Below are 26681 nucleotides of genomic sequence, written 5' to 3' on the forward strand. Positions count from 1 at the left end.
CTGGACTTAGGTGGTCATGACTTAAAACTCGGCTGGCATGCATGTCTTTGGTATGGGAAGGCGATAATTTGTAGGAGTTTTATGAACCATATTCTTAGGAAGAATCTGTATAGAGTTTGGGAGAAATATAAAAATCTGCTGGAAAGGAAAACAGCGTTTTCAGCTGCGCACAATTATTTCCCATATTTTCAATAAACCTTTTCCAATCTTCTCTGAACGTATGTTCTTCTTGTTCTCTTATTCTATATGTTAGGTCCGCAAGCTGCACATATTCCATCAATTTAAGTTGCCATTCTTCTTTAGTTGGGACCGCTTGTTTTCCATTTTGGGGCTAACAAAACATGGGCCGCAGTAATGGCATGCATAAATATCCTTTTTTTGACACCTGGGAATTTCTGAACTATCCCCAACAAAAAGGACTCTGAAAGATCTGTCTTTAACCCACCTTGGAAGAATGGCAGATGCAACTAATAGACTATATGGAGATGGCGGAAATGACTGGCAGAGACCAGGGAGAAGAGTCGGTGGAAGAAGATTGGAGGAAATTTAAAATTTATTTGCAGAAACATTGTAAAAATTTTGAATGTTGATGACATTGAAATGAATTGAAGGGGCTCCAGCAACAAGGTAAAAAGTATAAGGGGACTAATAATAGATAAACTAATAGATCAGGAATTTGCTGAACTAAATTTAAAAGGGATACAATAATGGGAGACGTGAGGAAGTCAGGAAAATAAGTCAATTTAAAGTGGAGAGATTAAGAAAGAGAGAAATTTTGTTTTTCTTCTATATGTGTTTTTTATTCTTTTTGTGTTTAATGTTTGCATTTTTGTATTGTGTACTTTTGTGTTTCTGTATTTTGTATTTGTTTTGCATTTGCCTTTTGTGTCACAGACAGATTTACAAATTCATATGTATGTCTGTGTGTGACAAATTCCAGAGGGGCCACCCTTGTAAGACTGCAAGAGATTGTAATGGATCGCGTGGAAGTCACTTCAGCACCACCAGATGAAAAGGAAAACCGTCCGCCCTGTCTGGTGAAAACGAAGGTGGCCACCCTGCCTCTGACCCTGTGCAGAGCGCTCTCCCCCCTAAGGGGCGGGAACGATCAGCTCGGCGGAGAGAGAGGGAGAGAGAGAGAGAGGCCGTCGGCTAGTCCCGGGCGGAGGCGCGCCGGCGCTCGCTCCCCGCGTCGGAGGCGCGCGTAACGGGCTTGCTCCGGCCAGCGGCAGGCGGAGGCGGGCAGGGGCGCACGTGCGGCGGCGATGGCCAGGCGGCTGGGCTCGGGAGCGCACTGAAGCAGCCCGCGCCGCGGCTGCAGCATGGGCGGCCGCGCCATGCTCTTCGTGTTCGCCGTCGCCGCTCTCCTGCAGCCCAGCCACGGAGGCTGGTTCTGGCGTGAGTGTCCCGGGACTTGGCGCGGCGGTGGCGGCGGCAGCTGCATTGCGGCAGAAGAAGAAGAAGCAGCCCGGATCGGGCCGGCAGGGGAGAGGGGGAAAAAGGTCACGGGGCGGGGACAAGGCGGACTGCGCTCCGGGGCGCGCGGCGCAGCGCGCAACGTTTGGGGAGAGGGGCTTGCGGCGGGGCGCGAGGTTTGCGCGCGGGCTGCGGCGTCTTGGGTGCGGGGAGCGGCTCCCTGGGGACCTCGGGAGCGGGCGGGGTTCGCGCCGCGCGCTTGTAGGAGAGACATCACTACCCCATCCCTCGAAACCCCCTCGGGAGAGGCTTCTGCGTCGGGGTCGTTTGGCACAAGACGCCTGGGTCCCCTTCCCCGTCTCTTCCCCCATCCCCCCTGCCCCGCCACCCAGGTCAGAGTGTTTATCCCGTGTTAGCAGTGGCGTAGCGTGGGGGTGCAGGGGGGGGGGGCCCGGCCGCACCGGGCGCAACATCTGGGGGTTAGGGTTAGGGGGCGCAAATCCACGGGTTAGGGGGCGCAAATTACTTGCCTTGCCCCGGGTGCTGACAACCCACGCTACGCCACTGCGTGTTAGCAAGGAATCCCGACTTGGGGAGCTGCCGGGCGGGGCTGGGGCTGGAGGTTGGTTGGTATCCTGGCCAGCTGTCGAGAAAGCGGCTTTCCATCCAGCACTTCCCGGCTACTAGGTCTCCCGGAGACCCGGGACACAGGCGCTCATTTGGCGTAACCTTTGCGCCTGGGGATCGGCATGTGTGGATGCACATTTAGGTCGCTGAGCAAATTAAGGGGGCTGGGGGCTGGTAGCAGTGCCCTTTGCAGTGGCAAAGTTTTTTTGTTTTTGTTTTGGTAAAGCATTCAAAGTAGTTGCTGCCTTTTCCAAAAGAGGGGCAAGGGATCTGGGGCTCAGTACCAAAGATTTGGGCTTCATCAGCTGCTTCCTGACAGCACCCCATCCCGGCTTTGCTCTTGGGCGAGTGTGTATCTTGGGCCCTCTCAAAACAGAGGCCCAGCGAATGGTCATTTCTTCCATCTGAACACACACATACACACACACACACACACACACACACACACATAGACACTTTTTCTTAGGCTGCACAGTTTGTTTGTGGAGATGGCTGAGAGCCTGTAGCCTGTTCCATACATAGGTGCTCTGGGAGGGCAGGACAAAGCCAGCCCCCTGCTGCCCCCATCCACCCCACCATATAGGGCCTTGCAAAAATAGGTTACAGGTCTGGGTCGTTTCTTCCACATCTGCCTTTTTTTGGAGTGTGTGTGATGATTCTGCAGACTTCTACACTTACCTATGGCTTCCCTCTTCATTTTTTAACAGGGTTGAGTGGGGGGGGGAGTTTTGGGGTTCCTCTCCACCAGAGAGCTCTGGCCTAGTGAGTTTGCTGGAAGGTTGCCTGAGGTTGGGGGATGCGATGCCTGTTATTTGTTTTCCTTCCTTGGGCAGGTCAATGGCTTCCTTCATCTGTCCTTGATGTAATGTGCATCTCTTTTCCACCTGGCTCAGGGAACTCGAGTGTGTCCCACTTCCTTGCACCCCCGGCCATTTGTTTCTCGAAGCCTTGTTCTGCTGTCTCATAGCTGGGTCGAGAGAGGGCTTCCCCATTTTGCTCTTTAGCAGATAGAGGCAGGCAGGAGCTGAGCCTGCAAGGGCGTGCCAGCCACTCTCTGCAGTGGAAGGGGGGAAAAAAATAATAAACCTGGAGGGAGGGAGCCGGTGGATAGCTCTGCTGCTGCTGCTGTTGTTCAACGGTCTTCCAATTTTGCAGCGGTGACAGGCTCAGTGTGCTGCCTGCCTGATGTGCGTGTGCCTTGTCATCTCTGGAAGGAAAACAGGAGCTGCTCACTTTGTCACTTGGTCTTGGCCGCTGGCGTCCAAGAAAACTGAACTTTAAAGACATGCAGCTTAATCTGGCGGGGGTTCTGCCCTGGAACCTGTTTTACATGGGAGGTAGTGATAGCGCAGGGGTAGGCAACCTAAGGCCCATGGGCCGGATGCGGCCCAATTGCCTTCTCAATCCAGCTCGTGAATCAGCGTGTTTTTCCATGAGTAGAATGTGCCCTTTTATTTAAAATGCACCTCTGGGTTATTTGTGGGGCCTGCCAGGTGTTTTTACATGAGTAGAATGTGTGCTTTTTATTTTAAATGCATCTCTGGGTTGTTTGTGGGGCATAGGAATTCGTTCATTTCCCCCCTTCAAAATATAGTCCTGCCCACCACATGGTCTGAGAGACGGTGGACCGGCCCATGGCTGAAAAAGGTTGCTGACCCCTGTGATAGCGTATCATCTGAGCATGTCTGGAGTGCCTTTCCTTCGCTACTGCAGTGTGCTTTGTGTAGGGCTTCCCTTGATGATGGTGTGGAGACAGCAGCTAGTGCAGAGTGCCATGGCATGAGTTCGAATTTGTTGGGCTGCCTGTGGTGATACACTGCTAGTTCTGTCTACTCAGTTCATCGCTGAGTCCAATTCAAGGCGCTGGCTTAAAACTGTAAAGCCCTGTAGAGGATGGGACTCTGCTGTCTCAAAGAGTGGTGCTCCCTAAACTGTTCTTCCTGTGAATTGAAATCCACCATAGAGGTCCTGTTGGCCATGCCAGCAGTAAACAAAGTCCGGTTGGCCAGAGCCTGGAACAGGGCCTTCTCAGTGGTGGCACCATGGAGTACTCCCCTGTCCTGAGGCAGTTGTCAGCACTGGCTGGATTTTGGCACTAAGTAAATATGTTTCTCTTTCCCCAAGCCTATGAGGAATTGCACCTGTCTATAATTTGGAATGTTATCAGTGGAATGAATGGGTATGGTTAATTTGAAACGAGGAATCAGAGAATTGTGTAGATATTTTATGGCTGGCATTTGGCAAGTGAAGAATTGAGGGTGGTGATAATTTGATTTGTTGAAACCCACCCTGAGACCACTGGTAAATTTTATAAATCAATAAAATTAAATAAAATAATTAACAACAGCTATTACACATACATGTGGCAGTAAGCTTACTAGCTTCTGCCCATCAAGCATTTCTGAGTAGACGTGCTTTGGATGCTTACTCAGAAGTAAGCCCCACTGTGGAACTTAACCCTCTGCTATGTTGAGGACTGCAGCTTTAGATGGCATTAAAAACATAGGAAGTTGCCTCAAACAGAGTCTCGCCATTAGTCCATCAAGCTCACCATAGGAGCCAACTCCTAGGCGCTGAGGTCCCTTCGCCCCCCCCATAAAATATTTGAGGGGGCCACCCACCCACCCCAAGTTGACCGGCATTGCCATTCAAATGGGGGGATGTGTGCTGCTTTGTGTGACGAGTTATTCAGGGCTTACCTGGCCCCTCCAATGTTTAATTCAAGTTGGCGCCCTGATTATGATGATGATTTCAGTTTATAAGTCACTCTCAGCATAAGGAGCATCCAAGCGACTTACAGATTTTTTAAGAGCATTAAGCGTAATGTAAAAAAGAAAATACACATTGCAATAAAACCCCGCCCCAAGGTTGCCGCCCCTTGGACAGGTGCCCCCATCGCAAGACTCCATTCTTCCTATTCTTCTCTGCAGGAACTTGTGACTATGAACTGGTTGGCCCCCTCTACACCTGGAATCTCGCAGCATCTTCCCGATCCAGCATCTTCCGCGCTGCCACGTTCGCTCGGATTTATGGTGAGTTCATCACGGAGGGACAGACTTCACGCTCTCTCCAGCTCAGTAGCATTACCAGATGCAAGACTAAGACAGTGGCCCACTGGGTTTTGTTGACTGTCTTCCAAAATTGGCCCACTGTCCCAAGGCGGTTCACAAGCAATGCATGGAAGTGAAATGTGTCACTTGTAGGCGACGATTGCTATACTGGATCCAGCCACCGGAGAAACTTATGGTCTCTAAATGCTGGATTTGTGCTTATGGTTGTCACACTAAGTCAGGGTGGTCCAACCATCGGATGTGGCCCACAAAGCCGGTGGTGCTGTGGGTTAAACCACAGAACCTAGGACTTGCCGATTAGAAGGTCGGCGGTTCGAACCACCACTTTATTTCTCACTGCCACCACCCAGGCCCTACCTGGTACAATACTGAGTCCACTCAGGTTTAAATTGGAACATAAACTTTTGTTTATTTATTGCAGTTTAACAAGCATGTGGTATCATAAATGGTATCGGTCAATTACAATCATGGGGTGCCTATCCAGACCTATAACTTCCACTACCTACTCTCACTCACTAAACCACCTCTCAGATATTTACTTGTCTTCCTAGCTCCTAACTGTTCCTGACTCAGCTTATTTCGCTTCACTAACTCAACCTACCCACAGTAAAAGGTAAAGGTAAAGGGACCCCTGACCATTAGGTCCAGTCGTAACCGACTCTGGGGTTGCAGCGCTCATCTTGCTTTATTGGTTGAGGGAGCCAGCGTACAGCTTCCGGGTCATGTGGCCAGCATGACTAAGCCTCTTCTGGCGAACCAGAGCAGTGCACGGAAATGCCATTTACCTTCCCGCCGGAGCGGTACCTATTTATCTACTTGCACTTCGAGGTGCTTTCGAACTGCTAGGTTGGCAGGAGCAGGGACCGAGCAACGGGAGCTCACCCCGTCACGGGGATTCGAACTGCCAACCTTCTGATCAGCAAGCCCTAGGCTCTGTGGTTTAACCCACAGCGCCACCCGCGTCCCAACCTACCCACAGACTCTATCCCAATTCACTCCCACTCCAACCAACCACTCAACTCCCAACGAACTCCCCTTTCGCCCCTCCCAGAGCTGGTTTTATAGTCCCTCTGACTCCACCCCCCTGTGTTCTGATTGGGTAACTTGTTTAACTATTTCACCTCCAGCACTCTCATATGTTAACGTCACAGTCCCTTCCGACTCTACAATTCTAGGATGCCACGAAAGCAACCATTTCCCGTATCTTGTCCTCCCCACCCTCTTTCAGGTGCTGGAGGCTGGTCTCCTGATCCGCAAGACAAGCAACCGTGGCTGCAGATTGACCTGACCAAGAAATGCCGTATCAATGCCATCGCCACTCAGGGGACCTTCAATACCTACAACTGGGTGACACGCTACATTGTGCTCTATGGGGACCACCCCAGCAACTGGAAGCCTTACTTTCAACAAGGGAGCAATTGGGTGAGAGAGGAGTTTCTGTCCCTACCTTCCAACAGGGAGGGGGCAGCACTGTGACATCAGGTGATTGGTGGGTGGGCACCTTCCTGCCCAAACCTGGCCTATAAGGGGTTTGGGGAGATAATAGTTCCCCACGCCTATACTGAAGGGTCATTAGGTAATTCCATCTGAAAAATCCCTCTCGTTTATTCTGCTTCTTGGCTCCAGAACTGCTGTGTTTTCCTACTTGGGCACCACAGGTGGTGAAAACCAGCCTTTTCAACTTCCTGTTGTGGATTTGCAAGGGATCTATGCAGTTTTCTTCATGATTTGTGGCTACTGAAAACAACAGTCCTTTGCTATGTAGAGATTCCCAGACTTATCCTCTAGAATCGCCTGTTGTAGATTCTGTGCCCATATCTTTATATGGTGCAAAAAAGGAACACGCTCGTTTTGCTCAGCCGCCAGTTCCCACCACCCCTAATATATGTGATGGTTCAAAATACATATATAGAAAGAATTCCCTGGATGCCAAGATCCAGATCTGGGGCCAGTACGCTTTGGTGAGAGAACCCTAGCAGAGATTTAAAGTCATAAAGTAATGCATGGAAATACAGACTTTAAAATATGCCCTTCCAAATTTTCTCACTTCCACTAGCATAGAAAAAGACCACATTTTTGATAAGTTAAAAAGTGATTTACTTATCAACTCTCCAAAGGTCAGATTCATGTGCTTCAGAAAGTTGCACAGGCGGTATGGCTTGGCTTAGCTACAAAGTGGTGAAAGTTCCTAAATCATTGGAGTAGGAAGTCAAGAGTGGCTTGTGAGAGCCATGCGGTTTTGCTGGAGCAACCAGCTCAAACCTCTTGACGCAGAGAGCTTCTCAGGTAGACTAAGGTTGAACAAAGGCTTGTTTACATAGTCCTTCCCAAGGTAAGGGGAAGTGGACATAGCTAAGCCTGGCAGGACAGCTTACTCTATGGTATTAATCCCTTCATGCATTAATTAGACTTAAGCATGTTGATTATATGAGGCTTGTTATCCCACAATTTGGCCTTGCTGACTGGGCATGATGGGGATTGCAGTCCACAACATTTGGAGGCTGCCATATTGGCTATCCCTTCTTTAACATCAGCCTTGAAGGTCCTCCTTGTATAACTGTCAGTGCATCAGTTTGGCTGGAGTGGGCATGGCCTTTTCACCAGTAGCTCCACCCGCCAAAATGAAATTGCCTCCCAGGTGAGACGTGGGTGGCTCTTTCTTTGCAGGCCCTTAAGCAGACATTCAAGACTTGTCTATTACATATAACTTTCTATTTTTTAAAAAATGTGTTGTGCCCCTATACAGGTTTTGAGGGAGACTTTTGCTATTATGACTTGTATTTATGTCCTGAAAGACCAATGTACATTGGCTCCCAGTATGTTTCCGGGCACAATTCAAAGTGTTGGTGCTGACCTTTAAAGCCCTAAATGGTCTCAGCCCAGTATACCTGAAGGAGCGTCTTCACCTCCATCGTTCAGCCCAGACACTGAGGTCCAGTGTCTTCTGGCGGTTCCCTCACTGCAAGAAGCCAAGTTACAGGGAACCAGGTAGAGCAGTGTTTCCCAACCTTGGGCCTCCAGCTGTTTTTGAACTACAGTTCCCATCATCCCTGACCACTGGTCTTGCTAGCTAGGGATGATGGGAGTTGTATTCAGGGGCGCCGACTTATAAAAAATATTGGGGGAGCCCGCGAAAGCTCATGAATAATAAATGAGCTCATGAATATGCAGATAAAGTGGCGCCGCCTCCTCGTGAGCGAATAGGGGAGAGCGTGCTGCGCCTATTAATCAGCTCCGAAGGAAATTGGGTGGAGCTTTTGCTCGGGAGGGAGGGCAGGAGGCATGCAGCCCGACCCTGTGCATTTTGGGCTGGGGGAGGGGCGGCGGTGGCGCTCTGCTGGAGGGGCACCCGAGATTATTGGGGGGGCAGAGCCCCCCCAAACGAATTTTTGAGGGGGGGTCGGGCCCCCTCAGGCCCCATGGAGTCGGCGCCTATGGTTGTAGTCCAAAAACTGCTGGAGGCCCAAGGTTGGGAAACACTGAGGTAGAGGGCCTTCTCGGTAGTGGCACCCACCCTGTGGAACACCCTCCCACCAGATGTCAAAGAGAAAAACAACTACCAGACTTTTAGAAGACATCTGAAGGCAGCCCTGTTTAGGGACGCTTTTAATGTTTAATAGACTATTGTATTTTAATATTTTGCTGGAGCTGCCCAGAGTGGTTGGGGAAACCCAGCCAGACGGGCGGAGTATAAATAATAAATTATTATTCTTGTTATATTATTATTATGATGTAGTAGGATGACTTGGTAAGTTGGCTTGCTCTTACTTGTTTGCGTTGTACTGCATCTTAATACTGTACGGAAGCTGCCTTGTGCCATTACCGTGAAAAGGGGCTTGTAAATATTGAAAATAAATATGTCTTTTCCCAATTGACTGTGTGCCTTCAAGGTCTCAGGCAGAGATTTTTCCAAGTTCCTTTCCATGGCAAATGGCAAGGAACGAACCTGGGACTTCCTACAAGGGGAGAAAAAAATGCCCTTGCCTGGAGATTTTGCATTCTATTGCCTTAATTTCTCATCCCTCCCTTTGGCTCTTAGTTCTGAAATCCACAAAGTGTTTGTGTGCCTAGGAAGACAGCCTCCCTGTGGCTGATCGTGCTGCTGCTCTTGAGAAGTTTCTCTTCCCATCACCACTTTGTTTTCCCTTGTGCAGACATTTTTTGGCAATGTGAACGCAAGCGGCGTGGCTCTCCACAACCTGCATCATCCCATCCTGGCTCGGTACCTCCGTATCATCCCTGTGGCCTGGAATCCACATGGTTCCATCGGCTTACGCGTGGGCCTTTATGGCTGCTACTACCGTAAGTGATTCAAGCTGGGAATTTCAACTTCCCTTTCATTTATTTCATTTCATTTTTATTTCCCCACCCTGAGATTTATGTGCAGCGCCGCTCTCTTGTGATAAAAATCCCAAAGCGGTTTACGAAAAGGATAAAGCAGTAGCATTATCAGTAAAAAAATAGTTTAACAAACCCTATTTGCAATATTCAAAAATACAGTGGTACCTCAGGCTACAGATGCTTCAGGTTACAGACTCCGCTAACCCAGAAATAGTACCTCGGGATAAGAACTTTACCTCAGGATGAGAACAGAAATTGTGTGGCGGTGGCAGGAGGCCCCATTAGCTAAAGTGGTGCTTCAGGTTAAGAACAGTTTCAGATTAAGAATGGACCTCCAGAACGAATTAAGTTCTTAACCCGAGGTACCGCTGTATCAACAGTAAGCCAAAAACCAGATTAAAACACATGCTAACATTCCACGGCATTCTAAAAACAACTGCTTCACAGAAACGCGAAATACTTGGATGCTATTTATACCTTCCAAGTAAAAGAAGATTTGTGGGAGACACCCTGAAAAGTGTGTTATCTTTCTGTTCAGATTATTTTACTTTGGGCTCTGAAATTCCTGCATTAGGGCAATACATTTGTTAATACATTTTGAACGTGCCCAGTGTTTTTATTTGCCTTGATCAATATGTTTTCCTAATAGGCAGTGCTTTTTATTAAAAAAATGAATGAGGTACTGGTACTCTTATCTTGATCCAAGTGTTCTGGGTGCCAGCACAAAATAGTTACCAGGAGCAGCGAAAACAGAGAGCGGTGACAGTATTGTGTACCAGTGAGTACTGTCACAAAAAACAGTGTTTGAGATTATGGACCAACATGGGAATGTCGACTTCCCATTTACTTTTTTTACGTTAACAAGAAAATCCATAATCATAGCACATACTCAAAATAAAAACTTGTATTTGTGGAGAAGCAGTTTGGAAATTGATTGCCCCCCACAGTCTTTGGTTAAAAGAGGAAAATATGGTGCATGTATTGGTTTGTTTATTTTTTCTTAGCAAACTGGGTGGGGAAGGGGAAGAGGGTGTTTTTCCAGATGTCTTCAAGGTGTGACATATTTAGGGCTGAGGCGAGAGAGCTAGATAAGATAGGGAGAGCCGTTCTCAGAGTGCAAGGTATTCAGGAAATTATTGGAACCTGAGATGAAAATATAGCTTAGTAACTGAGGCGCTGGCTCTTAGTATTGATCAGGAGTCACATGCAAGCAAACTTTGCACCAGCCAAGGTACTGTTGGTCTAATTTGGGATTGCATTAACAATGGGATTGGCTACTATTGTACTGTCGTACTTGGAAAGGAGGGGTGCGGGTGGTGCTGTGGGTTAAACCACAGAGCCTAGGACCTGCCGATTAGAAGGTTGGCGGTTCGAATCCCCACGACGGTGTGAGCTCCCGTTGCTCGGTCCCTGCTCCTGACAACCTAGCAGTTCGAAAGCACGTCAAAGTGCAAGTAGAGAAATAGGTACCGCTCCAGCGGGAAGGTAAACGGTGTTTCCGTGCGCTGCTCTGGTTCGCCAGAAGCGGCTTAGTCATGCTGGCCACATGACCTGGAAGCTGTACACTGGCTCCCTCGGCGAGATGAGTGCCGCAACCCCAGAGTCGGCCACGACTGGACCTAATGGTCAAGGGTACCTTTACCTTTACTTGGAAAGGAAACTTGACCGGAAGCAGCTATGCAACTGCTGTGCTCCTCTTCCCCGCAGAGTCTGACGTCTTATATTTCGATGGCGACGATGCCATCGCCTACAAGTTCCGCACCAGAACGGTCCGTACCGTCCAAGACATGCTTGGGTTCAACTTCAAGACGATGGAACGCGAGGGGATCTTAATGTACGCGGCGGGGGCCCAGGGCGACTACATCAGCCTGGAACTGCAGCAGGCCCAACTGGTCTTCAGCATAAGCCTTGGTGAGCTTGGAGGGGGGAAAGCATGCAAGTCCCAACTCAGAGATAGGCAACGTGGTGCCCTCCAGCTGTCGTTGGGCTCCATCATCCCTGACCATTGACCACGCTGGTGGGAGATGGTGACAAGCTGCTAAGGCAGTGATTGGGTATCTGCAGTTGTGACATAACTAATTTGTGAATATCCTTGTTTGACGTGAGAGTAAACAACTGATAACAACAACAACAACAGGGTTGTCTTCAGATGTCTTCTAAAAGTTGTGTAGTTCTTTAACTCCTTGACATCTAATGGGTGGGCGTTCCATTATACCTGAAGGAGCGTCTTCACGCCCATCGTTCAGCCCAGACACTGAGGTCCAGCTCTGAGGGCCTTCTGGTGGTTCCCTCACTGCGAGAAGTGAGGTTACAGGGAACTAGGCAGAGGGCCTTCTTGGCAGTGGCACCCGGCCTGTGGAACGCCCTCCCATCAGATGTCAAGGAAATAAACAATTATCTGACTTTTAGAAGACATCTGAAGGCAGCCCTGTTTAGGGAAGTTTTAAATGTTTGATGTTTTATCATGTTTTTAATATTCTTTTGGGAGCCACCCAGAGTGGCTGGGAAACCCAGCCAGATGGGCAGGGTATAAATAAATAAATTATTATTATTATTATTATTATTATTATTATTATTATTATTATTACTACTACTACTACTACTACTACTACTACTACTATTACTATTATTATTATTAAAACAGAAGCACAATGAAGGCATAACATTAATCAAGGCAGTCAAACTCATAGCAATGCATGTAGATGTTTCATGGTGCTGAGATTTAAGATTTAGCAGACCTCTCCTGTGAAGCTTTCTGGCAGAGTTGCTATAGTTTGCAATGTCTGCATGCAAGACTTTTGCAGCTGAGCCCACTAAGCAGCTCAGGCTAAGCAGAGGTGATCTTGAGCTGAAATGACATAAAGTTGATAGACTTTCATCTTTAAATGTGAGCACCGCATTTGCATGCGAAATGGGGTATTTGTGAGAGAGATTTAAAGGGCATGCGAATGGGTGGATGGGTGCACGCCAAACCTTTCTGCTGCCCTTCATCCCCATGCTTCCATCTCCCCAGGTACTTTTATCTCAGCTAAACTCTTGATAGTGAAAGTGAGCTTAGCTGGGAGAAAGCGTCTGCGGAGGATAAAGCTGGCTGGAGTAAGGGCCCCACAATTCTCTGACCCTTCGAATTGCAACCCACATCTGCCACACCTGTGACTAGACACAAGATAATATCAGTGGTAAAGTGGTAAAGGGACGAGGGTGGCGCTGTGGGTTAAACCACAGAGCCTAGGACTTGCCGATCAGAAGGTTGGCGGTTCGAATCCCCACGACGGGGTGAGCTCCTGTTGCTCAGTCCCTGCTCCTGCCAACCTAGCAGTTTGAAAGCATGTCAAAGTGCAAGTAGATGAATAGGTACCGCTGCAGTGGGGAGGTAAACGGCGCTTCCTTGCGCTGCTCTGGTTCGCCAGAAGCGGCTTAGTCATGCTGGCCACATGACCCGGAAGCTGTACGCCGGCTCCCTCGGCCAATAAAGCGAGATGAGCGCCACAACCCCAGAGTCGGCCACGACTGGACCTAATGGTCAGGGGTCCCTTTACCTTTACCTAATATCAGTGGTACCTCAGTTTTCCGAGCGTCTCGGAAGCCAAACATTTTGGTTTTCGAATGCCGAAAACCTGGAAGTAAATGTTTCCATTTTCAAATGCGCCTCGGAAATCGAACGGCTCTCGCTGCGTTTCCCCCCCAAATTTCTCTATTGAAATTGCCAACTGCCCTTTACGCCTCAGTTGCCAAACTTTTCGGAAGTCAAACGGTGTTCCGGAATGGATTATGTTCAACAACCGAGGTACCACTGTTTCTGTAAACAAACAATAACCGTCCCCAAAAATGGCAAAAGTAGTTTCTTTCCCCAATAGGTTTTATCTTAAACAATGGCAAACGCAGTAAATAAAGAGTTCCCTTGTAATATGTCAGCGGTTCAGTGCTCATTTCTTCTCTTTCCAAAATAGATTTTATCTTGAACAATGGCAAACATGGTAATAAATGGTCCACTTGTAACGTATCAGTGGTTCAGTGCTTGGACGTTGTTCTGGTAACCTAGCGTTTTGTCGCTAAAGAGCTTAGTCATCAAGCTTTGTAGTAAATAGTGTACAACAGAAGACTTAATCCATCCTAGAGGCCAATAGAGCATAGACATCAGAAGTTAGACTATTCCTGTTCAGATAGAGGAACAGCTGAGCCACCAGCCAAAGCTGATGGAAGGCACTCCACATCACTGAGGCCACCTGAGCCTCAAGCAACAGCAAAGGATCCAGGAGGACCCCCAAGCTATCTTATCTGCTCCTTCAGAGGGAGTGTAGGGAACCACCCACTAACAGACTTAGCTGGATTGAACTTCAGTTTATTGGCTTTCGCCCAGGCCGTTACCAAGGCAAGACTGCAGTCCATTACACATCCACTGCCACACCTGCAGATATTAAATAAATAATAGAATAATATATTGTTATATTAATGGTCTATTATTGTATTAACTTTTCCTTAGTTCACTGACTGATTTGATTTTGTATCCTGCTCTTCCTCCCCCAAAAGCCCAGGGTGGCAAACAAATAATGCTGTTTAAAAAGGAAACAAAAAACATGACAATTAATGACAATGTAAATAATTTAAAAAATCAGTTTAAAACGCCGTAAAAGCTGTTGGATCTGTTTAAAAAGTCCTTCGATTCAGAGATCTGCAGGTTTCCATCAGCCACCCATATTCCTGAGTTGCAGCTTCAAAATTGATCTTTTTCTCAGTTTTCTGAGAACTTCCAGTACAGAAAAACAGCATTCTTTGCCTGTCTTCTGCCCGTGGGTATATACTGGCTCACCAAATAACCAAGGCCAAAAGTTGGATTTTAGAGGGCCACTGAAAGAACTCGAATGACTTGGCTCTGCTCTTCTGCGGACAATATCTCCCGCATCCTGTTGACATGCTGTTTCTGCTCCCCAGGCAACAGCTCACTAAACATGAGCGGAGGGGAGACGATTATGAAACTGGGAAGTCTCTTGGATGACCAACACTGGCACCAAGTTCGCATTGACCGCTACAGGCGATTTGTCAATTTCAGCTTGGACGGGGAGGTCTTGCAGTACCGCCTTAATGGAGAGTTTGATCAGCTTGACCTGGACAAAGAGGTGATTGGCGTGGCATGGTGGGCAGCTGCTCACAGCTCTGCCAGGGGTTTACACTTGCGATGCCCTGATTGGAGATTTTAAATTGAAGCCCCAAATTGAACCCTGCTTTTCTCCCTTTCTCCGTGGCAGTGGTACCTTTCAGTATTTCCCAGCCTTACATATTTGATCCTCTCTGGGTTTCCTTGACTTCTGCAGATCTTCTTTGGGGGAATAATGAACTATGAGAAGCAGCGCCTTGTCTATCGGCCAAACTTCCGTGGCTGCATGGAAAACATTGCCTACAATTTGGTCTATATCAGCAACTTGGCAAGACGCCGTAAACCGTCTATTAGGATCGAGGTGAGGATGAACGTGTTACTGTGGTCTGCAAAAATAGAGAGAGAGAACTTTGTTTAGTTGCCCCTGACTCTGTTGTAGATGTTTGCTAAGACTGCGGAAGCAGCTTTGTTGTTGTTTAGTCGTTCAGTCATGTCCGACTCTTCATGGCCCTATGGACCAGAGCGCGCCACGCACTCCTGTCTTCCACTGCCTCCCGCAGTTTGGTCAAACTCATGCTGGTAGCTTCGAGAACACTGTCCCACCATCTCGTCCTCTGTCGTCCCCCTCTCCTTGTGCCCTCCATCTTTCCCAACATCAGGGTCTTTCCCAGGGAGTCTTCTCTTCTCATGAGGTGGCCAAAGTACTGGAGCCTCAGCTTCAGGATCTGTCCTTCCAGTGAGTGCTCAGGGCTGATTTCCTTCAGAATAGATCGGTTTGATCTTCTTGCAGTCCGTGGGACTCTTTAAGAGTCTCCTCCAGCACCATAATAGTCCAAATGTAGGGCTCTTCGGCTTACACTTATTCTATTATGAGGCTTGCATTGACCATGCAGCCCTCTGCACTTCTGTTATTTTCTCTCTCTAGTAAATTCAGAAGCAAGTAGACTTTTATAGAGATGCCTGCATATTCAGCCCCCAGACATATTTTCCTCTGGGTCTCCTGCCCACCAGCTGTTCAGGGGGAAGCAACTGAGAGTGAAAAGGACAATGTTGTATAAAGTGTATGGCCGCTGCTCATTTTTCTGTAAGAAAAGATAAAAGTAGCAGAGATAATGCCTGAACAGAAAGGTGGACCCTTATTCCGTGCTAAATGTTGCATGTATTTTGTGATTGCACGTTTGGTGATGCAATTGCATTTTGAAGTTTGAGGCTCTGAGCAGCTGAGAAGCAGGACTTGCAGTTGACATTGACATTTTCCCGCTGAGATGATGGAGGTTTTTTAAAAAAACTTCCTGCAAAGTCAGGACACCTAAACAGCAACCAAGCCACCTCCTTAGCTGTCTCCTCCTTTGTTTCAGGGCCACTTGGGCGACTACTGTCGAGACAACCTTTTGTTCCCCTTCACCTTCGCTGGGGTCAACAACTTCTTGCAGGTGCCCGGTTACCCGCGCCGCAATCAGCTGGCCGTCAGCTTCAGCTTCCGGACCTGGGACGTTGTGGGGCTGCTCATGTACACGTCCTTTGCAGACGACCTGGGCTGGCTCGAGATGGTGCTGAGCGACGGGCAGATCAACGTGACCATCGCTCAGCCGAAAACCAAAACGAAGACCAAGAAGCTGGAGTTTGCGGCAGGTATGGGGAGGGGACGGAGGAGGGACGGTTTTCTTCTACAGTGGTACCTTGGATAGTGGTTGAACAACTTGGAACCCGAACGCTGCAAACCCAGAAATAAGTGTTCTGGTTTGTGAACGTTTTTCGGAAGCCGAACATGCTCCATTTTGAGTGTTACACTTCCAGTTTGAGTGCTACACTTCCGATTTGAGTGCCACGCTTCCGTTCCAAGTGTTACGCTGAGATCTGACTGTTTTTGCTATTTATTTTGCATTTTTGTTTTTGCGGTTCTCTTTTTTGTCTTGTTTTCTTGACTGTGTGGAACCCAGTTCAACTACTTATGGATTGATTGTATGACTGCAGGACATTGTTTATTGCTTTCATTTTATGAATCAGTGGTCTCATTAGATAGTAAAATTAATGTTACATTGCTGTTTTAGGCGTTGTTTTTAAAAGTCTGGAACGGATTAGTCCTTTTTGCATTACTTGCTATGGGAAAGCGTGCCTTGGTTTTGGAACACTTTGGTTTTGGAACGGAATTCCGGAACGGATTAAGTTTGAGAACCAAGGCACCACTGTAATTGTTTTGAGGTGAAACTTTAAAATGCCTGCCCTGGAGGCAAAACGGATGAATGCAACCTAGCATGCCGTTTGGGTTTTTTTGTTTTTGTTTTAAAAATTATGCATTCTGTTGCATTGTATCATCAGAATCACTCAAGGTAGCAGATATTTCATTGTGGGCTTTGGTGGCCCTAGATGTGGGGAGCCGTGGCTCCAACATGAGGAGTCTGAGGAATCTTATCCCCTTGTGTCCGTCCACCCACAGGATATCGCCTGAATGATGGCTTCTGGCATTCGGTGGCCTTGATGGTGCGCGAAACCATGGCCGTCATCACCATCGATGACCAGAATGACGCCAGCTTCCGCGTTGACAGAGACATTCAGTTGCGCACGGGGAACCAGTACTTCTTTGGAGGTGGGTTCTGGGCTGGTTAAGGGTTAAAGGGGGAACTGGTCATTTTTTTCCAAGCGGGTGGGCTGATGGTTGGTTAACTAATAGGCAGTCGTCAGGCTTTGGGGAATCCTATCCCTCCCACATAGCAGCCAAGAAGAAGAAAAACAATGAAAGTTCTTACCAAGTAATTTATTCAATATTCACAGAGAGACACGAAGGTATGCAGTATCCCCTAGTTAATGGCGTTGCTCCAAGTCTCTTGGCGTCTCTTCTGTTCTCTGTCACCCCTGCGTCGGCTAATCTGAGATTTCTGCCTCTGAACTTTTTGTTCTACTATCCTCAATGCTTGTCTGGTTCTGGGAGAGGGGGGTCAGGAATGCTTTCCAAAGATGCTGAGTCTGTAAGCTGTCTCTCCCTGGGGCTGCTTCTTCTTCCTGCTGCTCCCCCAATATTCCCCAGCTTCTCCCCTCTGCAGCCTCTGAACTATGACCTTCTGCAAACCACTGTTCTAAATCTATAATGTCCTCTTGTTCTCGGGAAGGTTTGGGAGAAGGGGCAGTGACCCCCACCATTCCTCCTCAGTCCAGCCCCTGACAGCAGCAAGCTCTATGGGTCCACGGGAGCTGCCTGCTGATGTACTGCTTTTGAGAACAACTATTAAGGGAGGCACCTGAGAAGAGATGGGGAGGCAGCCAGGCACATGTATTGTAAGCTGTTCTGAGTTACCTTGGGGGGAAAAGTGAACCATACATTTAATAAATAATAAAAATGAAAAGAGGAACAAATGGCTCAGTTGCTTTAAGCCATTTTAATCTAGGTGCAAATTGAAGTTTGAAGGTGTTGGAATGAGGCCTAGCTAAATCTCATGGTCACGGAAAGGAGGAGCGTAGACTAAGGAGGACTGTTCTAGAAATGGGGGCTACTCATCAGTGCCATCACCTCCAAAGTAAAAAGAACAGGACAGAAGAAGCCCAAAAGCAAAATGCATTGCAAACTAAATGTACAATAGTAAAGGTAAAGGGACCCCTGACCATTAGGTCCAGGCGCGGACGACTCTGGGGTTGCGGCACTCATCTCGCTTTATTGGCTTCCGGGTCATGTGGCCAGCATGACTAAGCTGCTTCTGGCGAACCAGAGCAGCGCATGGAAACACCATTTACCTTCCCACTGGAGTGGTACCTATTTATCTACTTGCACTTTGACGTGCTTTCGAACTGCTAGGTGGGCAGGAGCAGGGAGCGAGCAATGGGAGCTCACCCTGTCGCAGGGATTCGAACCGCCGACCTTCTGATTAGCAAGCCTTAGGCTCTGTGGTTTAACCCACAGCGCAACCCACATCCCACATATAATACACAGGGCATCATGTTATTTCCTCATCCAATCACTTTTTTTGTTTCTGTTTCGTGAAATGTAACGGAGAAATTTTCCCCTTCCTTTTGGTTGATGGTCACTACGTCTTTCCTAGGCTGCCCCAAGCCAGCCTCTCGTACCGGCTGTGCCTCCAACCAAACGGCCTTCCATGGGTGCATGCAGATGGTCAGCGTGGACCGGCAGCCCATCGAGTTAGATATGGTCCGTCTGCACCGGCTCGGCAAGTACTTTGAGGTGTACTTCAACGTGTGTGGCATCACAGACAGGTACGCTTGCCAGAGTGGCAGTTCTGGCCTGGGCAGAAGATGGTGGCTTCGGCTGGCAAGACCAGGGGATGAGGTCTAGCTGGTTCTCCCTGCTGTGTGTTTGGGCCAAGCCTATACAAATAGCATGGTAGGAACCCAGGGGATGCTCTGAGAGTGTGCGGGGTCTGGGTCCAGGCCAGTGCTTGCATGGGAGACGCCCAGAAAGCTCACTCACACATCATTTAATTTTTAATTCTTTTAATTTTATTGAAGGTTTTCAACTGTAGTATTGTATTGTATTGTATTGTATTGTATTGTATTGTATTGTAGTGTATTATTTATACATACCCTGCCCATCTGGCTGGGTTTCCTCAGCCACTCTGGGCGGCTTCCAACAAAAGATTAAAAACACATTGAAACATCAGACATTAAAAACTTCCCTAAACATAGACCATTAAATTTAATAGACCATTAAATTCAAACTAAACTAAAAAGAATAATAAAAAAACAAACTAGAGAAAAAGAAAGATACATTAATAATAACCCTTATATGCTCTTCATAAAATTATAAATATATTTATGTAGGCCTCAGAGAGTTGAGTCTTCCTGCCTCCCACCTGGGAGAACTTCTCCTTCTTGAGTCTCCCACTCTGAGAAAAACCACTCTGGCCTGCCTCTCATAATAGGCTCCTTCCTTTTCTCTCTGTAGCTCCCTCAGTATGTTTTCTCGAAGGCAGGCAAGATGTGGACTTCCTTGTCCAGATGGAGGAGAAATGTTTTTGTATTCTTCAATCTGGTCTCGGCAAGCTTTTGGGGACGCATGGGGAAAATGGTTCATGCTGGACTCAGAAGGTGCATCTTGTCTGCTATGCCTACTCCTGTTCCTCAGGAAAGGGCTTGAAAATAACCTAGCAGATGTCATCTCACCAGTTTAGAGAGATCGGAGCTTTTGCTCGCAGTTGAAATATCAACACAGTTATTTTTTGATCACCTCCTTCTCAAAGAACCTTCGAGAGTGGGGAAAGGACCTTCTAAAATTATCATGAAAGTGGAGGAAAAGGTTAAGGAACTTGGGGGAAACACACAGATTCTTTATAAAAAAATTTTAAGGGATGTTGTAGATACTAGGAGAGGATATATTGATTTAATAGTATCCTTCCTAACTCATGCTTGTGAGTGAGCAGCAGAGTGCATTCTCCACAATATATATCAGGAAGCTAGTTGGTAGATTCGTTTGAATCTCTTTACTTAAGCAATCCTATGTGGCTTTGTTCAGCTTGCGTTTGGTTCCTGGTAAGTCTCCTTTTATCCCTCCCAAAAAAGAATAAAGACACAACAGTCTTCTTTTAAAAGTAATAAGAAGTTTACTCACATTCAGTTCACGGTTGGATCCCTGAAGGCAGGCTTTAGCTTAGAGTTACAGAAGAGGGTTTGAGTTCATCCCATATGGGAATGAGCCCATGTCCTGGTGGCTGAGAGCCAGCAAAATACTTCAGTATTAAGAGGAAGAAGAAGGGAGGTGTCTGCGTAACCAGCCCCTTTTATGGGGTCTCCCAGGATCACACCCACCAACCTGGTCACACGCAGGGGGAGGACGCTCCAGACCAGGTGTGACAGGAAGTCCTCCTGGCTGTGGAGTAACACCCCCCTGTTTGTCCACTCTGGGCAAACAGGAAGTGTTGTACTTGACTGCTTGTGTTACATACCACAAATGGGGCAAATGTCCCTGAAGAAAACTACCCCAGGGTGTTCAGTAGCCAGTGTCTGGGGGTGGGAGAATTGAAAATCTTGAATGGAGATGGAATGGGGTCTCCTGGAAGGAGGGCAGACTGGCAGAAGTGTGCCACACTGCCATGTTATGTTGCAGGCCCCACTGCAGGAGGCTGGCAGTGCCATCATGCTTTAATGTTGTAAATCGCCCTGTGATCTTTCAATAAAGGGTCGCATGTAAATTTAATAAATAATATTATTGATCACAATCATGCAGTGCCTATGAGCTTACTGTGGGTATTGGCTTTGCCAAAGGTGAAGTCAAAAGCGCCAGGTTAGAGGGGTCCCGCAAGGCAGTTTTCGATGTTTCAGGAGTGGCAGTTGTCTTGCCAACAAACTACAAAAGAGATGGTGTACCAGGTAGCTTGACTGATTGATTGATTGATTGATTGATGGATTGATTGAATTTATATTCCGCCCTATATCCGGAGGTCTCAAGACAGCTCACAGAACACAAAACCACAAAATATATAATCAAAATAAAAACAACAACCCAATAACCACCCCCAATCACATTTTAAAAGGGCATCAGATGTCAATCAAATCCACCAAAGGCCTGGTGAAAAAGGAACGTTTTTGCCAGGCACCTAAAGGTGTATAATGAAGGCGCCAGGCAAACGTCCCTGGGGAGAGCATTCCATAGATGGGGAGCTGCTGCAGAGAAGGCCCCGTTCTCGTGTTGCCACCCTCTGCACCTCTTGAGGAGGAGGCTTGGATCCCTGCTGCGATGGGGAGTCCCTTTCTCTGGTGCCAGCTTGCTTCTCATGTCATGCCAGGTGCACTCCCAACATGTGCGAACATGGAAGCCGCTGTATCCAGTCCTGGGATGACTTCACCTGCATCTGCGACTTGACGGGCTACAAGGGGGAGACCTGCCACACACGTGAGGCCCTGAGGATGGGGAGGGGAAGGGAGATCTTGAGGTGCTGACCACACGAGTGCTGACCCCTCACTTCCTTCTTAAACCTTGCAGCCGTTTACAAGGAAAGCTGCGAGGCCTACCGACTCAGCGGCAAAGTGTCTGGAAACTACACCATTGACCCGGACGGCAGTGGGCCCCTGAAACCCTTTTACGTCTACTGTGATATTCGAGGTATGGGGGAAATGTGTGGGATACTGGTCTTTATCAGGGGGTGTTCAGTGCAGGGTGGAATAGGCACAGCAGCAAAAAGAAAAGGGAGCCTTGGAGTATATGCAGAGAGCAAAGCCATCATCACTGAGCAAAACAAGCCAGACTCTACCAATATATTATTTAGATGCCCAAGCAGCCCAGGCACTGTGCAAAAACTGTTGAAAGAGAATATGTCAGAACCTGAAAGCTTTACAATAGAAATCTTCAGCTTGCAATCTAAATTTTGCAAAGGGGTTGTGTATCATTTTTATGCTGAATATCGGCAAGCAACGCCCTTTCCTTTCCTGGAATGCTGCTTTTCTATATTGTTGCTGATTTATGGAATGTGGCATCGCATGAAAAAACATTACCGGCTGTATTTTGCTGCTTGTCTAAATAGCAACAAGTGTTGCGGCAGAGAGCGCTTTTAAAAAATGGCAAATGGAAAAGGCCAGAAGCATAATGGAGGTGAGAGGTGTCGGGGACTGGCTGGACCGAAGAGGAATAGTGGGAGCCCCAAGAGAAGCCCCAGAGGAGGAAGGATCAGAGCCTGGGGATTGGTGGTGGGACACTGTGGAGAGGTCAGAGGGAGAACTGGGTGCTGAAGGGGCAACGGGGTTTAGTGAGCAGGGAGAGCCGGTGACAGGGAGCAGTTCAGACTCAGAGGATGAAGCAGAGGAGGGGGGTTCAGAGGCTGCTGAAGAATCATGGGAGTCTCCCTCTTCAGCTGCGACAAGGTCACCTCCCTGCTGGTCTCCAAGAACGCGCAGGATAATAAGAGCAGAACAGAGGCCAGAGGTGCGCAGACACAGTTTGAGACTGCTTGGGAAATGTCCGGGAGAGGAGGAGCTTTAGACGGGGTGGAAGGCAGGGGCCTTCAGTTCTGGCAACTGCTCTGGCAAGACCTACTGGGAATTGTTGCTGAGTTGTATGCTGTATCCTTGAATAAGGAGTTAGCTTCACGGGCAATTGCCTCTGCCTCTCTGTGCTGAGCTGCATCGACTCCAACCTTGACGAGTTGTGGCACCTGGTGCGATTCCTAGCATCTCGAAGTAGGACGGGGTTACCCAGCCTGAAATCCTGCCAGACAGTGTAGACAGCACTGGGCTAGGCTGATCGATCATTCAGCTTTTGTAGGGTCTTCTGATGGAGGCTGGCTCTGTAAACTGGCTACAGAGGGTTTCCACAGCAAGCCCTGCAGGCCACTGTCTCCATTGCATGGGGGGGGGCAGTTGTTTTTCCTGTCGCACACTCGTTTTGCACCCTTTCTGCCTTCCAGAGGACCGGGCTTGGACCATCGTCTGGCACAATCGATACTGGGTCACACGAGTGACCGGTTACAGCCCTGAAAGGCCTTTCCTGGGCACTGTGGACTACTGGAACGCCTCGTGGAGCGAGGTGTCGGCTCTGGCCAACGCCTCCGAGTACTGCGAGCAGCAAATTGAGTTCCGCTGTTACTTCTCTCGCCTGCTCAACACCCAGAGTGAGTGACCAGGTGGACGGAGCTGCACGGCTGCACCCTCGGGTGTTGTGTGGGTTTCGCTTTTAGCACCTGCTAAAATTTGAAATTTGCTATAATGGAACCATTCCAGGCAGCTTGTTTTTGTTCTGCCTCTTCTCCCTGGTCCCTGTGCAGAACCCCTGTTTTCCTCAAGTGGGAAACTTCCAAAGTTAGGCTCGTGTTTTCGGTGGGTACCTTGGCCTAACTTCTGTGCCATCATTCCCCAAGTTGGTACCTTCCAGCTGGTACAGAACTACAACTCCCATCATCCCATTGGCCATGCTACATGGGGGTGTTGGGCATCGGAGATGGGGCTCTGTGTGCAGGCAGCCACTCAGAAGGACTGTAAAAGTAAAGGTATAGGTACCCCTGACCATTAGGTCCAGTCGTGGCCGACTCTGGGGTTGCAGCGCTCCTCTCTTTATTGGCCGAGGGAGCTGGCGTACAGCCTCCGGGTCATGTGGCCAGCATGACTAAGCTGCTTCTGGCGAACCAGAGCAGCGCACGGAAACGGCGTTTACCTTCCCGCTGGAGCGGTACCTATTTATCTACTTGCACTTTGACGTGCTTTCAAACTGCTAGGTTGGCAGGAGCAGGGACCAAGCAACGGGAGCTCACCCCGTCGCAGGGATTCGAACCGCCGACCTTCTGATCGGCAAGTCCTAGGCTCTGTGGTTTAACCCACAGCGCCACCGGCGTCCCTCCCAGAAGGACTGTTGTTCCAGGTAAACAACCTGTTTCTTTCAGATGGGTCCAAGGGCTGAGCCAAGCCCTGGAATGCCACCTGTTCCAACACCTCTCTTGAGTCTGCCTTCATATGATTCACTAGGCATTGCTCACTCTACTCTGAGGTTGATCTTTACCTCTATCATGACTAGAAACTTGAAAGTATTCATGCTCCCCAAAGGAGCATGGAGCATGGGAGCATGAATACTTTCAAGTTTGGGGAATTATAGGGACAGAACTACCTAAAATTGTATAGAAAATTATTTATGTATGCTACTACAGCAGCAAGAATGCTACTTGCCCCAAAGTAGAAAGAAGCAGAAATCCCAGTAAAGGAAGAATGGATACAAAAACTCATGGAATATGCAGAAATGGCAAAACTTACCGGAGGAATAAAAAATAAAGATAGCAAACTTTTTTTATAAAAGAATGGAAAGGGTTTATTGAATATTACAGATAAATTGCAAACAGATAAAAACATTATCAGGATTATTGTAACAACCTGCAATTTCACAAGAGTGAATATTTACAGTAGATAATTAAATGAGCAAGTGAAATGAATTTCAATATGCAGACGATATTAACAAATAATAATAAGGAACCGCAGAAAGGGAAGAAAGTCGAATTTTGAAATGTGGAATTGATTGTAAAACTAATGAAATGTATAAACTTGAAAAGCATATATATAAAAAAGTATTCACGGCTGAAAAAAATTCAGGGTGCTGAGCTTTGCATTACCCAATGGCACTGTTGTTGCAGAATGCATGCAACCCCCCTAAACAGAGGAGATCTTTACTAGGAAGAGATCTTCAGGTTGTGTTAGATATCTGAATGAAAAACGTAAGTTTGGTAGGCAGAGGCAGCGGAGTGGGTTAAATGGACCTCTGGCCTGATTTAGCAGGTGGTAGTTTTGCCGCATAGCTGTCAACTTTCAGATTTGAAAATAAGGGATCAGCAGCCTCGAAAACAAGGGACCAGCAGCTTCACCTGTCCCGGGGACAGTCTATGGGATACAGTGGTGCCCCGCAAGACGAATACCTCGCAAGACGGAAAACTCGCTAGACGAAGGAGTTTTCCGTTTTGGAGGTGCTTCGCAAAACGAATTTCCTATGGGCTTGCTTCGCAAGACGACAATGTCTTGCGAGTTCCCGCTGGTTTTTTCCCCTCCCCCCTTTTTTCTAAGCCGCTAAGCCGCTTATCAGCTGATCCGATCAGCAGATAAGCCGCTAAAGGCCGCTAATAGCGCTAATCCGCTAATCCTTCAATGGGCTTGCTTTGCAAGACGAAAAAACCGCTAGATGAAGAGAATCACAGAATGGATTCTTTTTGTCTTGCGAGGCACCACTGTATCTAACAATCCGGGATAGCAGCGGGGAAACGGCGCTGGAATAAAGGAATTTCCCGCAAAAAAAGGGAAGGTTGACAGCTATGTTTTTCCGTCTGCCTGAGAGCAGGCTCTGTGAGATCTCCTTCTGACAGGCTCTCTCGTTCTTCCTTAGCTGGGATGCCGCTGAGCTTCTGGATGGGCCGCAACGAAGAGCGCCATTACTACTGGGGGGGCTCTCCCCCAGGGCTGGGGCGCTGCGCTTGCGGCATGGATAAGAACTGCGCCGACCCCCGTTTCTACTGCAACTGCGATGCGGACCATGCCATGTGGTGAGAGAGAAGGCAGCTCTCGTCCCTCCAAGGAGGGCCTTGGGTGGTCATGGCTGCGGGCGCGAAACATATATCCCTAACTGATAGCGGGCCCAGTTTCCCACAACCATGGTGTTACGTACTGAAGTTCTCACCCTGGACCAGCAGGGGGATACTGTAAATAGTTCAGGTCCACATGCAAATAAGGGATCGAAAGTGACATTCAGTGATTGGATAGTTACAGAAAGTTGTTACAGTTACGTTGTACTGGAGCTCTATATAAGCAGGCTGGCTGAACCCTTCAGTTCAGTTCTGTTCTGGCCTCTGAATAAACAAGAGCTCTTTGAAGAATCGCTGTGTCGTCTGATATGTTCACCCACAACTTAACACATTGTTCTCTCTCTCTTCCAGGCGGGCGGATAAAGGGCTGCTGAATTTTGTCGACCATCTTCCAGTCACGCAGGTGGTGATCAGTGACACGAACCGCACCGGGTCGGAGGCCCAATTCTACGTGGGCCCGTTGCGTTGCTATGGCGACCGTGAGTAGCGGCCTGAGGATATGGATGCCGTTCCCTCGTGTGTCTATCGGAATGGATGGAGGGCCCCTGAGGGAGGACGGGATGGGGCTCGCACCCATTTTACATGCGCTAATAATGGACTTCCTATGATTTGCAGGCAACTCTTGGAATACCGTTTCTTTCGTCCGGGGAATGGCTTTGATCTTCCCCACTTTCCAAGTCAACTACAGTCTGGATATCAGCTTCTTCTTCAAGACTTCTGCCCCCTCTGGCACTTTCCTGGAGAACATCGGGCCGAAGAACTACATCCGTGTGGAGCTTAACAGTACGGAATCGTCATTGAAATCCCACTCAGTATTGATCCAGAGTAGATCCCAATGTATAGTTAGCAGAGTAAGAACTTAAACACATTGGAGGATTCCCAAAAAATAGACCAGAGGCAATTAATATTTCATCCAGCAGAGCTTTACTGCTACTGAAGGCAAATGAGCATAATGGTCACAAATCCAATACATTCAGGATTGGCCCTGTCCATAAGAAATCCAGTTGCAGAAGACTTACAATAACTTATAATAAGACTAAACCTTAATACTATATATACTATGGACAGAACACCACACCAGAAGGAAGAGAGAAAGTGAAACAGGCTCCTTCTGGCCTCTTATTATAGTCAGAAGAGATAAGAGAA

General features: G+C 48.0%; 1 protein-coding gene across 1 annotated transcript in view; it reads left to right on the plus strand.

Moving 5' to 3' along the window:
* The first annotated feature begins 1245 nt into the window (after positions 1-1245).
* CNTNAP1 (contactin associated protein 1) overlaps positions 1246-26681 on the plus strand; it is a 41788-nt gene continuing 16352 nt past the window's right edge. The window contains exons 1-16 of the mRNA XM_081166094.1: positions 1246-1398; positions 4974-5075; positions 6343-6536; positions 9269-9416; positions 11163-11366; positions 14388-14572; positions 14768-14911; positions 15909-16182; positions 16988-17137; positions 18582-18753; positions 21279-21385; positions 21476-21595; positions 22893-23096; positions 25340-25496; positions 25887-26014; positions 26151-26318. Coding sequence (XP_081022220.1) covers positions 1323-1398; positions 4974-5075; positions 6343-6536; positions 9269-9416; positions 11163-11366; positions 14388-14572; positions 14768-14911; positions 15909-16182; positions 16988-17137; positions 18582-18753; positions 21279-21385; positions 21476-21595; positions 22893-23096; positions 25340-25496; positions 25887-26014; positions 26151-26318 — 2533 coding nt within the window. The 5' untranslated portion in view covers positions 1246-1322. The remainder of the gene's footprint in view (positions 1399-4973; positions 5076-6342; positions 6537-9268; positions 9417-11162; positions 11367-14387; positions 14573-14767; positions 14912-15908; positions 16183-16987; positions 17138-18581; positions 18754-21278; positions 21386-21475; positions 21596-22892; positions 23097-25339; positions 25497-25886; positions 26015-26150; positions 26319-26681) is intronic.

Source organism: Podarcis bocagei (assembly GCF_964188305.1).
Source record: "Podarcis bocagei genome assembly, chromosome: 13".
NCBI lineage: Eukaryota > Metazoa > Chordata > Lepidosauria > Squamata > Lacertidae > Podarcis > Podarcis bocagei.